The 14,280-nt window shown below is 43.6% G+C and overlaps 1 protein-coding gene across 2 annotated transcripts in view; it reads right to left on the bottom strand.

Annotated features, from left to right (window-relative positions):
- Positions 1–2,668: 2,668 nt before the first annotated feature.
- Positions 2,669–14,280, bottom strand: part of LOC148033346 (uncharacterized) — an 84,557-nt gene continuing 72,945 nt past the window's right edge. Inside the window, exons 8-12 of one of the 2 annotated variants that reach the window (XM_087681258.1) lie at positions 4,732–4,863; positions 4,531–4,644; positions 4,069–4,113; positions 3,829–3,910; positions 2,669–3,417 (exon numbers count right to left, since the gene is read on the bottom strand). In XM_087681258.1, coding sequence (XP_087537384.1) covers positions 3,302–3,417; positions 3,829–3,910; positions 4,069–4,113; positions 4,531–4,644; positions 4,732–4,863 — 489 coding nt within the window. In that variant the 3' untranslated portion in view covers positions 2,669–3,301. The remainder of the gene's footprint in view (positions 3,418–3,828; positions 3,911–4,068; positions 4,114–4,530; positions 4,645–4,731; positions 4,864–14,280) is intronic. The other variant, XM_087681257.1, reaches the window with a different exon arrangement.

Here is a 14,280-nt window from a genome sequence, read left to right as displayed (position 1 = left end):
CTATTGCTCTTAGCCACATGATTATAAGGAGGGATTAAAGGACTAGGAGTGGCTCCTCTATATGGGATGGAAGCTACAACATATTGTGCAAGGTGAGTAGGGATGAGGATGCTTGTTTTACATGGATGGATATGCACACAAATTTTCCATGTGTATAGATTATGGTGTACTTTTATGCCCTACAAGCTACAGTCACACCACTTCAATTGAGAGAGATTCCCGATACTAGCCACTATACCAAACATTGAGCATTACTCTACCATAGGACATTAGTTTAAGAGCAAGGATCCTATGTATAGAGACAATTTACCATACAAGTTTGGGGTTTTAAGCACATCACTACACACTACAAGTTGCATAGACTCCAATACATCCCAAGATACTACAAAGTTGATTGGATTATGGATGCTCTCTCTTAGAATGGGTGGTGTATGTAACCATAATTAATCACCATGAGTATACATGTACGCTAGTGCAAGCACACTCCTCTAAGCATGGTATACTATTTATGAAATTCAATGTCCCTCCTATGACATCCTTCACCATCTCTCATCACATCATTACTATAGATGGCTAACCATGCATGCCTCTCCTCCATCATTACTAGAAAGATGCCAGTAACACTACCCAAATATCATTTTACCAAACAAGTTGTTGCATTTGGACAAGTAACTACTTATCCATTGCCATGCGGGATATTGACCCATGCATTCAATTGCAGATGTTCATGATTATTTGTCTTAACACTCCATGCATTCGGTATTGCCCCATTCCCTGAAACTCCATCTTTAACAACTTTTGAACATGCTCCATAATAGAGGCATTTTATGTAGAGCTATGAGGCATTTAGATAATCTAGGTACCTTTCTCCAAGAAGACCAAGGCATGTGTTTTAACACCTCTACCCAAAGGGACAATATGTTGCTTAAGTTTACATATATAGGTTGTGGGTCAATGAATACATCTATCTTGGAAGAGCAGTACATGATAGGTCTTCCTAAAGATATATTGCACTAGGGTGCTATGGAGAGCAATGTGCACAGTTGCACCTGTTGAGCTACATATGAATGAGATTTTGAATTACATTGACAAACAAAAAGGGCAAGAAGTTAGCGTGCACGTATGTTGATATCACTTGACAATATGGATATATTCAAGAGGAGCTATCAAGCCACTTAGATGATCTGCATACATTTCACCATGACAAAAGCACATTGTTTCAAGACCCTACCCAATGGACTAATACACTCCCTTAGTTTACATATACAAGGGATATTGTGGAGAGGGTCTACATACATTTCACCGTGAATACAAAAGCACACTGTTTCAAGACCCTACCCAATGGGCTAATACATTCCCTTAGTTTACATATACAAGGGATATTATGGAGAGGATGAAGGGATATGTCTCTTGGTGCCACTTTTGCAACGTCAAGATTTACTGCAAGGAGAATCATAGAGGGTAGGTTGTCATGGTGATATGCTACACTCGGTGCTGTGTGTGTTGGAAACACAATTTACACTTGCTAAAGAAACTACCTCACTATCGATGCGACAACTATGTGTTGAGACTAGGTTTTAAATCCTAGGCCAACCAGACAAATATTTCCATAATTACATAGAGCAAAGGCCATCCATCACCTTGGGAATTTGGAGACAAGATGGCTAGTCCAATTATGAAAATCTTGAAGCTAAGTGCACATTGGTGTAAACAATATTAGGACAATTGACCTCTCAAAAAGGGGAGGTGCAAGGGTCCCCACACAATTTCTAACTTGGTATTAAAGCTTAGGTTGGTGAGCTTAGGTGATACTAGGACCTCAAAAACGATATAGCTTCAGAGGGGGTGATGAAAATACAATCCACATTTGCTATGAAAATATATCTTCAGATTGATACAATGAAGATATATTGAGACAATGTTTGAATCCTAGACCAAACAAAATAAGATTTTCATGATTGAATAAATTAGGGATTAGCCATCTTCCATAAACTACCAAATTAGATAGAGCAAAGGCTGAGCACTACATATCATAGCTGAGGCCCTTTCAAGATTAATATTAATACACAAATTGAGAGAACCTAAGCTAAATATGGTCATTGGGTTAGAATCACACACACACAATAAGGACTCGCACCACACATATTAAAACATTAACTTAAACACCACATTCCTTGGAGAGCATCTTATATACCAATCCTTCAATGGATGCGAGGTTCATGTAAGATAATGAATAAACACCTCATGTGGGTTGGTGGGCATTGGGCCAATTTCAAACTTATTTGTACTAACTGAGGATAAATTGGAGTACATGGAAGAGATTCCCTCCCTTCTACAAAATTAAGCCAAAGACGGAGCAGTCTTTTGTTGCCTAATGTACTACCAAATTAAGCCAAAGATGTATAATCTTTTGTTGCATAATGTATTGTGAGAAGTGATTACAAGACATTTCCATTTCCCTTGCCATATGGGTTTGGGCTCAAGGTAACTGTGAAACGTTCCACCCCCGAAACGTTTCACCCTTGGAATGCCAGGCGAAACTGTTAAACAATATATGTGATATAGCTTTCTTTATGGATAATGAGTTGTAACTTACTCATTTACACCATGCAAACCCTTTCGTGTCGATAAATGATGTCTAGCATATATCCAATGTGTTTAAAAACTCTAGAAAAGCACCAAAAAAAACAATTGTTTTCATTTAAAAATATTGTCTAAGTCTTTCCTATTTCAGTGAGACATTTCAGCCATTTGGCGTTTCAGTGCCACACAATCTAGACCAACAATACCTTGTGATGTGTTGACACAAAAAGCACCTCCCACACATGAAACAGTAGGCATGTAGATGCATACTAACAAAGCATGAGAGGTGCAGTGGTGCCCGTGCCGAACTCGCTACGCCCACAAGCCTACGAGTGCGATTTAATAAAATGACGAACTTTCAAATATCGGATACGTTAAGTAACTTTGGAAACATTGGTAATCCAATGTCGATCTTGCTAAAGAGCCACCACATTTCAGCATTACAAGAGACCATTTTCCCAATCGGACAATCCCGGCTGGAACCAAACAATTTACAACAGCTTTGCAAGCATTTCGATGGACAGCTGAATTTCGTGAGCAACCTATCCTTCCGTTGCCTTGACAGGCAGATTAAGAAATGATTATTAACATTTCTGATATTATATCTTCTCAAGGCTCCATTTTGTGCCTTTTGCCTTGCTCACATAGCTGGTGAAGATAGACATGGGCATAACTGCCTCGGCAAAAATTTTCATATAGAATACTCCCCACTGATGTGTTAATTTCCAGATGGAGCAGCCTGGCTTTGTTGGGAACAGAGGTCTTCCGAAGAACTGCAACAATTTGTCTCCACCTCCGTAGCAACCATATCATGTGTATTATCACTGATCTCATCTGCTCAAAGGGAAGCCACAAAACATCAACCCTAGATAAGACAATCCTTACAATGCAGGGCTTCCCATGTTTGGCCTACTACAATGTTACATCTACTATTCATACGCATAACCTGCATTGCTTGGTTACTGGATCAATTTTTAAAGTATTGCACTCATTGACAATTGTGCAATGAACCATAACCTCTATTTCAGGAAGCTCTTGTAAAACACAATTCTTCACATATGCCGACTGTACTTTGGGGTGGTGTGTCTGTTCACCTACATTAAAACTGCTACCATAAAGTGCTCAATAAATGAAACCATTTGGACAGATGCAGACAGAGTTCTTTTGCATGTACTTTTCCAAACATGCATGGGACAATCTAGAATTCACAATCAGTTATCTAACAATCATCAGAAGTATGCTTACCAGAATTTGCCTGTAAGGACTTGAAGACGTCAACACTTTTGTAGGTGTAACCAACAAAATTTAGGTCCTTGGATGACAGCATCTGACAAAGAAGGAAACTTCTAGTGTTAACAGCCATCAGCAATTCTTAGCACAAATAAGCCTTTCATATAAACATAGTCAGCAGTTAAAAGCACTTCGGGAGACACGTTATGAAGCATTTAGCACCGAAAAGGGCAGGTGGATATTAAGTTACTATACCTTCCTCCAAGGACCCTTGGATGGATGATGATGGCGAGGTTCAACCTGAAGAGAGAGATTGCATGTTTATAATTGAGATTAAAACAGAATCTGCAACTGGAAATAAGAGATGCAAAATCTTTGAAAACATTTGGCAGTTAGCTTAGCTCTCAGGAAAGAATGAGGAGAAGATTAACATGAACCAATAACTGGTTCCCTAGAAGCTCAACAAGTACTTGCAAGATATTCTATAAACATCTGTCATAACCTAGACAAAAAACCCTTAATCGCACTTGCACACCAAGCAATCCATACACAGTACAGAGCAGTTCCAACGAGTCACGAACTTCTGTCTTGGCAGCATGAGAGGGGGAATGAAAGGGAAGGGAGGGGTGGCCTAAAAAAAGAACTTCATAGACTTGCATTTTGCATTAAGCAAGGGAATAAAGCCTCAATATTCTGTAAAGGAGGTGCAGAACTCACTTCTTCAAATTTTTCGAAGTTCCCAGTATCCAATTCATCCTTTACTTCTGGCCTATAAGCAGCCTCCATGTCATACAGACAATCCCATACAATGCCTTTAAACCAGGGATGTGCCTGCAAGTTTTTCAATGACAAGTTCTAAGAACAAACAATGATGTTTTAACCTTTTGATTTGGCAAGACCCTGTGTACCTGCAAATACCTTTATCTCATTCACACCTCTGGTCCCCAATCGGTGCTCAACGCCACACAAGAGTCTACACATAAGATCCCTTGCTTCAACTGATAGCCGAGCCTCTTCAGGAAACTTAAGATACTTCCTCCAGTTAATGATCTGTCACATAAATATGAAACCACAAGTTAAAATTCAGTTGGTGCATAAACGGAAGCAGAAACTTACACCAGTATTCGATCTACTAATTATTTCGATGTCTTCTATAGAAATACTCAATCATTCCCTTATCTACTCAATACTGTGAGCTTGATTGTCACCTCCCAAAATAGGTCTGGCCTACGTTAATCGATGACCTCTGGTCTTACCTTTTTCGTATTCCTTCATGACAACTGTCGGCACTTTCTTTGCATAAGATGCTTGAGATCATATATATTGGGTCCACTCATTCAGTCTTTCTGCATGCAATGTTAATATGCAGCGTGTGCATTCAGTTGGAGAATGAGTAGCTTGCATGACATGTCACATGACGGTGTGCACTCTGAAGTGCAAGGGTGTAGTCAGCCAAGTTGTAGAGAGAACGCTCATTGTTAATATGGAACGGGCCAAAGACCAGTGTGAACAGTAAAATAAGTACCGTTAATACCTCTTGCTAGATCAGAGGTAAGGCAATGAAATATGATTCCATAATTTAGAAAAACTTGCAAGTTGTTTGGAACTAATTCAGGTGACGGTGTAAAATAAAAAGGACCATCTCAAGCAACAGTATCAACCTAGTACCCACTTGAGAAAGAACATCATGAATAATCTTGAAGAACTTAAGTCCTGGTCACAACTCTGAGTAAGCTAGATTCGGGCCCCAGGGGCAATGGATGTCATAGGCAGGATAGTAGACCTGGTGCTGAAACAGCCACAAAATCATATGTCAGCTACGGCTTCACCCTTCACCTTCCAAAGGTGAGAGTCCCATCAATCTTCTGAGCCTCTGGAGATTGAGGAGAATGTGAACTTGTACTGTAGCTCTCTAAAGAAGGGAACAAGAAAAGCTATCCACATTCACAGAAGGTGGATGAGATAGGAAATTCTGCAACAAACCAACGGCATAGCTGAAGAAACAAAGGTACCTTCAGGAATGGGCGATGCTAAAATAGAGGGTAGGCCACACAAAGCAAATCGGAACTGCTACTAGGTGGTTGTCAACCAAAACGAAAACCTGGGCTGCTGCTTCAGTGGACAGAACATGAACATTGAGCTCTTCCTGATGAAAAATGCAGCCACCTAGCTGACAACAATATACTCCCCAGTAGAACTAGAAACCTTGATCAGGGTTGCAAGGATCTAAAAGTCTGTCTGGTTGGCTGCAAGCAGCTCCAAACTTGACAAAAGGCCTTGACTATTTGAAGCGCACATGGTCATTAGGTGCAAAAAGTACAATACAGTATGATACAATAAAATATGGTACTACATTGTACCTAAAGTTTTTTTTAAGGTACACCATATAACACAATTATAATCCATTATTCTCTACTAAAAGCTAGTTAAAACCCTTTTTTTAAAACAGAAAAAGGCAAAGAAGAAGTATCCCTTAAATTGGAACCTTATGGTACTAATACGTACAATACAATACCTATAGCACAGTATAGTATGAAGCGTTTCATATGTGGTACTAGTGCAACTATGGAGGTGCAGCTCAGGCTATGGTGCCACTCACATGGAGCTGGCAGCAGCAGCAGCAGCGGTGCCTGCAGGTCAAGGCTGAATAGCATGTTTTTCTGGGAGGGAAAATAGCTAGTTACAGTGTTGCAATATTCGGCAAGACAGGTGAACAAAATGCAGCTGTAGCAAGATGAAAACACAGCACAAAGCACAGAAATCACATCGTTGTCTGACATTAAAATGCCCTTGTAACTGCAATAAAACACATTCTCTCACAACTGTACTATGGCAGCATGCATACAGAAGCTGCAGATGAAGGGAAATGCATCCTAAAGATGCTGATGTGAAAAAGGAATAAACTTATGAGCAAATTGATGGTGGCCAAATACCGACAAGTGAAAATTGTAAACATGACTTAGAAAACTGTTCAACAAATAATGTGCTGCCATAATGCAGGCTGCCCTAATGAAGGCACATGTGACTCACAGACCTACACTGGCATACATGACCCAAAAGTGGACAATGATCAAAACTGTGATAAAAATTAATCTCCCTCACTACATGTAAAGCTCAGAAGCAGGCCATAACTGACCAGTAACAGGTCGGTCAAAAAAGACATTCGAGGGCATGCCAAAAAGATGGCCACTCCTAACAAATTTGGACATACTGGACCAAGCTCCTAAGGTTCCTCACCTAACTCACTAATGGGGCTCACAAGTAAGGATGACCATGGTAATAACACACTCCATCTTTTTCCGCCTAGTCCAACCGAAAAAAAAGGCATTTTTTATCAAGACTGGAGCACAAGTTTTACCAGTAATACTTGGGACAAGATAGCAAAAAGGCATGGAAAGTATTCCAGGAGCCCCAAGCCCATAGACCTATCAACTTCCCAGACACATTGCATGCATATCCTACCTCATTATACCAGGTACATGGGCAGCCCTTGTTGCCCCAACCACCAGAGGACAAACCCACATCATCTACCTACTTTAGCACATCAAGGGTTCACGACGCCATCAATAGACTCCAAAACGGCCAGGCCCGAGACCGACTAGTAGCGGGGCACCTATCACATGCCAAAGATATCCTAGCACCTCTTCTAGCCCACCTATTAAACAGGGCCCTATGTGCAGGCGTCCTTGCTAGTTGGTCAGCTAATACTATGGTATTAATCCAAAAAGCTAGAGACCGCATGGTTCCTACAAACTATAGGACAGTCACGGTTGGCCACGTGCTAGCCGAGGCTTTATGCATTGATACTAAAGCATGAGCTGAGCAAATAGGCAGAGAACCACCAACATCGGGCATTTGGACAAGCATGGTGTAGGAGGGGCTACTCCACTCTTGATCATATCCTTATACTCCAAGCCATCATCAAGGAGAGTGAGGAGAGTAGAGCACAAGGGAGGCAGGTATACTGCTGCTTTGTGGATTTCCATTAAGGCCTTTGATACAAGTGCCACATGCCAAGCTTGTGCAGGGACTACAAGAGCTGGAGGTCCCAATGGAGATGAGATGGTGGATACTAGCATTGTATGCGTCTGTTACAGGATGAGTACGAGCACCAGGAGGACTATCGAAAGAGACCACCAGTTCCATTGGCATGAAACAGGGATAACCACCCTCACCAACTCTATTCGGCCTTTACATTGGTAAGATCGATGGACTTGGAGGGCAATAAAATCAATGGACTTGGAGGGCAAGGAGCTGCCTTGGGGGTTTGTGGGGGTCAAGGGGAAGGCCAAGGATCTCACACAGTGAACCATGGAAAAACCAAGGTTATGATGTTTAACATTTCCTCCCATTGGATTCGGAGATTAATACCCCATTTCACATATGGAGAGGAGATGGTGGAGATGGTCCAAAGATATATTTACTTCGGGATTACATTTTCAGGGCTGAGATTCACTTTGAGGAGAGCAGCTGAGGATAGATTGACAAAAGGCTATGCGGCCCGAGGGTCAATGGAGAGCCGATGCGCACGCAAAAATATTTCAAACGCCTAAGACAAAGCTCTAACCCTTCAATACTTTGGTCACACCAGCACTCTAAATGAGGCCCCCGTATGGGGATCAAACCTCTATTACATAAGGAGAGCCAAACACGATCAGCCGCTAGCCAAGGCAACAGAGGATATATATGAGGAGTGGAAGCAGATCAAGAGATCCCTAGTACTGATGGTTTCACGGATGATTCGGAGTAAGCCCTCTGTACCACATGAGATTATCAAAGTAGAGATGGAAGCATCAGCCATGGTGGCAAAGGCCCTCTTTCAAATACTAACCTTCTTGCATAGGCCCTTCACCTTGCTGAGATAGAGATACTCCCGGCTCGCACTTGATTCATCTAGACAGCTAGCATTACAAGGGCATAGTCAATGCTTCTATGCTTGGATAGAGGCATGGCTATAGTTACATGGATCACCTCCCACCGCTACATTACAACTTTGATTGGCCCCACTTGGAGCTCAACCGAGAGAAGATGAACTGCATCATTAGGATGGACATTATTTAGATACACACATTCAAGACATGGGTGACACCTACCGAGGATCTAGGGATGAAGATGGCTTTCTACCAAAAGCATCTTCTACACATATCCCCAAATGGCTTTGTGGTTCACTGGAGATGTATGGATGCACACGTCTCATAATGTCCAATGTGCCATTGGACAGCTCTATGCATCTTCACACCAACTAGATCGAGACAGGTAGATATGGCGAAGACTCCCTCCCCTCAAAGAACAAGATTTGCCACCTTTGTCAGCTTGGGAGTACTACTTATGCGGATGCCCAATGTACTACCAAATATGAGGGCGCTTTGATTGCTTGTTCAAAGAGGGATTTGAGCCACTCTTCACATTATGGATTTCCCGGATTAAAGATGTCTCAAGCTCTTCTTGCTAGAGCTATGCCGCAGCCACAAAGAGCACCTCTTATGGACCCAACACCAGATATAGAGCCACACACCAACGTGCACTCACAAAGTTCTCCAAATCATCAACTACTCCCTCCATCACACAGCCCTCATCCGTCCGCTGGCGGCCCCACCACAAGGGACCACCTTAGCTATAGCCACAAAGAGATGCAAAGCCCGTCGCCCATGTTCAACTAGTCCACACCCTCGCAAGAGGCATCATTTGCAGATACAAAGGATACTACACCATCACCGGGGGACCCTACCTCACCACTTCAACCTCTTTATGGCAGATAGACCCATAAGAGATATCCTGAGATGTGAGTTTTTCATGAGCACTTCCATATTGTAATCTAGCTTCACCAACTATGTGTTGTTCACTATTTCTTGTCCATTTAGATAGCAATAGCATTAGATGACAACTATTTTGAGACATGGAAATTTATTTTAGCTTTTGAGATGTACATTTTCACATCCTAAAATCAAGAGACCCCATGGTTCCTATGAACTATAGGACCATCATGGTTGGCACGTGCTAACCAAGCTTTATGGATTGATAAGTATGAGCTGGAGCAAATGGGCAAAGAAACACCATCATTAGGCATGTGGACAGACAACGTTTAGGAGTTACTCCACTCTTGATCATTTCCTTGCACTCCAAGCCATCATGGAGGAGGGCAAGGCACAAGGGAGGCATGTATATTGTTGCTTTGTGGATTTCCATAAGGCCTTTGGCACAGTACCATGTGCTAGGCTCATATAGAAACTATAGGAGCTAAAGGTCCCGATGGAGATAAGATGGGAGATATTAGCACTGTAGGAGTCTCGTAAGAGTCTCTTACAGGGTGAGTATGAGCACCAAGACGGCTATCGGAGGAGATCATCGATACCATTGGGATGAAACAATGGTGCCCACTCTCACCTACTCTATTTGGCCTTTATATCGATGAGATATGACACTATATTGATGGACTTGGAGGGGAGGGAGCTGGCCTAGGGGGGCATTGATACCCATACTACTATATGCCGATGGCATAGTCCTCATCTCTAGCACATGGGATGGATTGCAATGCCACCTAAATGCACTACAAGCCTTTTGTAAGAAGAAGGCTTTCATCGTGAACCTTGGGAAAACCAAGGTTATGGTGTTTAACACTTCCTCCCAATGGATTCGGCGATCAATACCCCATTTGACATATGGAGGGGAGATAGTGCAAGTAGTCCACCGATATGTTTACTTGGGGATTACATTTTCACAACCAAGATTCACTTTGAGCAAAGCAGTAGAGGATAGATTGACATGAGGCTACACAACTTTGGGGCAATGGAAGCCAGTGCACACACACAGGGGCCTCTACCACATAAGAAGAGCCACACACAATCAGCCACTACCCAAGGGAAGAAAGATATATAAGGGGTGGGAGCAGATGGAGAGACTCGTCGTTCTGATGGTTTCAAGGATGGTTCAAAGTAAGCCCACATGAGATTATTAGAGCAAAGATGGGAGCACCACCTCTAGTAATAGAGGCCCTCTTCCAAATGGTGACATTCCTACATATGCTTTGGACCTTGCCAAGACAAAGATACTCCCAGCTTGCACTAGAGTCATCTAGACAACTAGCATTACAAGGAGATACTAAGTTTTGGTATTTCCGCATAGAAGCATGGCTACAGACACATGGATTACGCATGGATCACCTCCCATCACTACAGTATAATTTGGATTGCCCCCACTTGGAGCCCAATAGAGAGAAGCCGAACCACATCATCAAGATGGACATTATTCACATACACACAGCTAAGACATGGGTGACACCTACAAAGTATTTAGGGACGAAGATGGCTTTCTACAGCAAGCATCTCTACAGATATTCCCTAATGGCTTTGTTGTCTACTCGAGATACGTAGATGCACACCTATCTCATGGTGTACAATGTGCCATTGGGAAGCTCCGTACATCCTTGCACCAGCTCCAAATTCAGACAAGTGGATATAGCGCAAACCCCCCCCCCCCCCCCCCCCCCCGGCACGGAGGACAAGATTTGCAAGTTTGTCAACTCAAGCCAGAGATAGAGGAGCACTACTTATGCAGATACCAAGTGTACTACGAGATCCAAGGGCGCTCCCATTTCTTGTTTAGAGAGGGATTTAGACCACTATCCAAGGTTATGGATTTCCCACATTAGAGATGTCTCGCACTCTTCTTGCTGGAGCTACATCACCACAAAGAACATCTCTTCTAGACCTAGTAGTAGAGACATGGAGCCATACACCAATGTGTACTCACAGAGTTCTAAAGAGCATCCCCTACTTCCTTCACCATGGCGTCCTACCTGGTCCGACTTACAACCCCACCATGGGGGTGTCAGAAGTGGAGCAGCGGTGGAAGCATAATCTGTGCTGAAATAAACTGCTGAAACACAAGACAAAAAGAGAAAAGAAAAGAACACGATACAGATGAGAACTCAGATGTATGCACGGGAAATGGAATCCATATATCTGAACACAAGACAGTCGCATACAACAATGAGTCACTAGCTGTGTGGGCACTGGCACTGGCTCCTCTCTCCACAGAGTCTGCAGATGGTGAAATAAAGTGATTGACTGAGGAGGAGCCACTGAGTATAAATAGGCTGAAAAAGTGGGGAGCAATAATGCTGGTCGGACAGCATTAATGCTGGCCGACTGGTGCATAAAATGCTCCACTGGCATAAAATGCCACACCAGAAAAAACCTAAAATACCTAATAAAAATGTCCAGCCCAGATCAAGCTCAGACTCACACATGAGCTGACAAATACTCTTCTAACACCCTCTCTCAGATCATGAGTGATCTAATACAATACAATAGTACAATGAAAAGGGATCAGAAACTATACAACATAGAACCACCAAGTAGAACCATGGATACCCAAGCAGTGGGTGATCAAGCCACCACCAAGGTGCCTCGGAGAAAACCTGATGTCGATCGTACCAAACACCTGAAAATAGAGAAGATCATAGCATGTCTCTGTGTCCATCATCAATGTCTCGCAGTAGCATACAAGACCATCCTGTCAAAAATGCCTCTGAACATAGGTGACCATGGATTCCCCGCCTTCGGCCAGACCGCCGAAGTGTCCACTCATGTGAGCTCCAGATGAAAGCCTCCAGCTCTCTGTCAGATAACCAGCTCAGCATGAACCTGGATATCAATCCCAGCTCCAGGAGTTGATTCCGCCAGACTGAAGTCGATGCGTCAGGGACGTCCCTCTCTGGAACCTGTGCACCTGTATAAAAGTATAGATGAGGCGCGGCTGCCCCATCTGAACACCCGCTCACACTCCCTCTCTGGCACAAGAGAGTCGTGAGGGATGACCTCATCACCACCACTAGAAAGCAATCGAGGAAGGGGCCACCAAGCCCTTCCCGCGATCCAAAGAAGAGGATCCCTTCCGCGCCCTGGACTTCACCTGGGTCGGAGGATCGGAGTCGGAGTCTGATGAAAGAGAGGACTCATCGGTAGAGTCAGCATCCCGCTTCGTCTTCTGCTCCTTCTTCCTGGAAGCCGCTAACTTCTTGCAATCCTTCCGCAAATGTCCCTTCTTGCCACAGTGGTAACACTGGGCCTTCGACTTCTTCCCGTTACCCCTCTCTGAAGCTACATAAGCCTCGCCTCCATAATGCGCCGAAAGTTGCCCCTGTAATCTCAAGGATGTCTCATGCTCAAGAAGCATCGAGGTCATGTGTGTAAAACTGACAGGAGTTGATGATGTCTGCGCCCGCAAAGCATTGGCCACTCCATCAAACTCCGGGGGGAGCTTGTAGAGGACCGTCCCGACGAGATGCGCCTCGGAAAGAGCAGACTGCATGTGCCGAAGCTGGTCCTGTACCTGCGTAACATGAAGAAGAAAAGACTGAATAGTATCTTTCGACTCAAACTTCATCTGCTGGAGCCGGCCATAAAGTGTGACTGCCCACATGGTGGAAGGTGCCTCGTACATCTGCTGCAACTTCTGCCATACTTCAGGAGAGGTCCTACAGGAGGTAACCGCCAGTAAGACCGTTTTAGAAATACACCGAAGCAACGCCGAGTAAGCACGGGCATCGTCCGAGTCCCATGTGAGCACCACTTCCTCATGGTTGTCCTCATCAAAGGCTTCAGGAAGGGGAAAAGGACGGAGAGGTCGAGGAATAGCTCCACAGACGATGTACCATAACCACTTCTGCACAAACCAAGCTTTCATGACAGCACTCCACGTGAGATAATCAGGTCCATGTAACTTATCATCAATGGAAGTGCACGGAGGAGCCATATGTAGAGGATAAGAAGAGAAGTAGAGAAGAGATGGAATGTAGAGAGGAAACACAGCCAAAACACAAGCACAGACTGCAAAAAAAATGAGAGTTCACATGCAATATAACCCAAAATCTGATCAATAGAAGACAAAATCTGCTGCAGAAAGTCAAAAAATCAGTCAAAAACTGCCAAAAACAGAGAAAACGGCCTGAAGTAACAGTCATCCAGCCACGAGAGACGCTGAATCAGCAAAACGCCGGCTGTAAACTGGAGAAAAGCAGGTAGAAAACTATCACCAGCAGCTGCTGATGAAAAACGCAGGCAGCAGAGGGTGCGTAGGCAGCAGGCAATGGCAAAACTGCAAAAAACGCAGGCTGAAAACAGCCCCAAAACAGGTCGCCTGGCTGCGACAGCAGTCGTCTGATCAGCAGGGGTACAAAACAGTCCTGAAATCAGCAAGAAAACACAGCAGAAACACAAATCCTGAAAACTGATACCATGTCAGAAGTGGAGCAGCGGTGGAAGCATAATCTGTGCTGAAATAAACTGCTGAAGCACAAGACAAAAAGAGAAAAGAAAAGAACACGATACAGATGAGAACTCAGATGTATGCACGGGAAATGGAATCCATATATCTGAACACGAGACAGTCGCATACAACAGTGAGTCACTGGCTGTGTGGGCACTGGCACTGGCTCCTCTCTCCACAGAGTCTGCAGATGGTGAA

The sequence above is a fragment of the Lygodium microphyllum genome, chromosome 7, assembly GCF_053477565.2.
Source record: "Lygodium microphyllum isolate KBCC chromosome 7, Lygodium_microphyllum_v1.1.10, whole genome shotgun sequence".
Classification (NCBI taxonomy): domain Eukaryota; kingdom Viridiplantae; phylum Streptophyta; class Polypodiopsida; order Schizaeales; family Lygodiaceae; genus Lygodium; species Lygodium microphyllum.
Note: the sequence above shows the minus strand (reverse complement) of the source record. Positions and strands in the feature narration are given on the sequence as shown.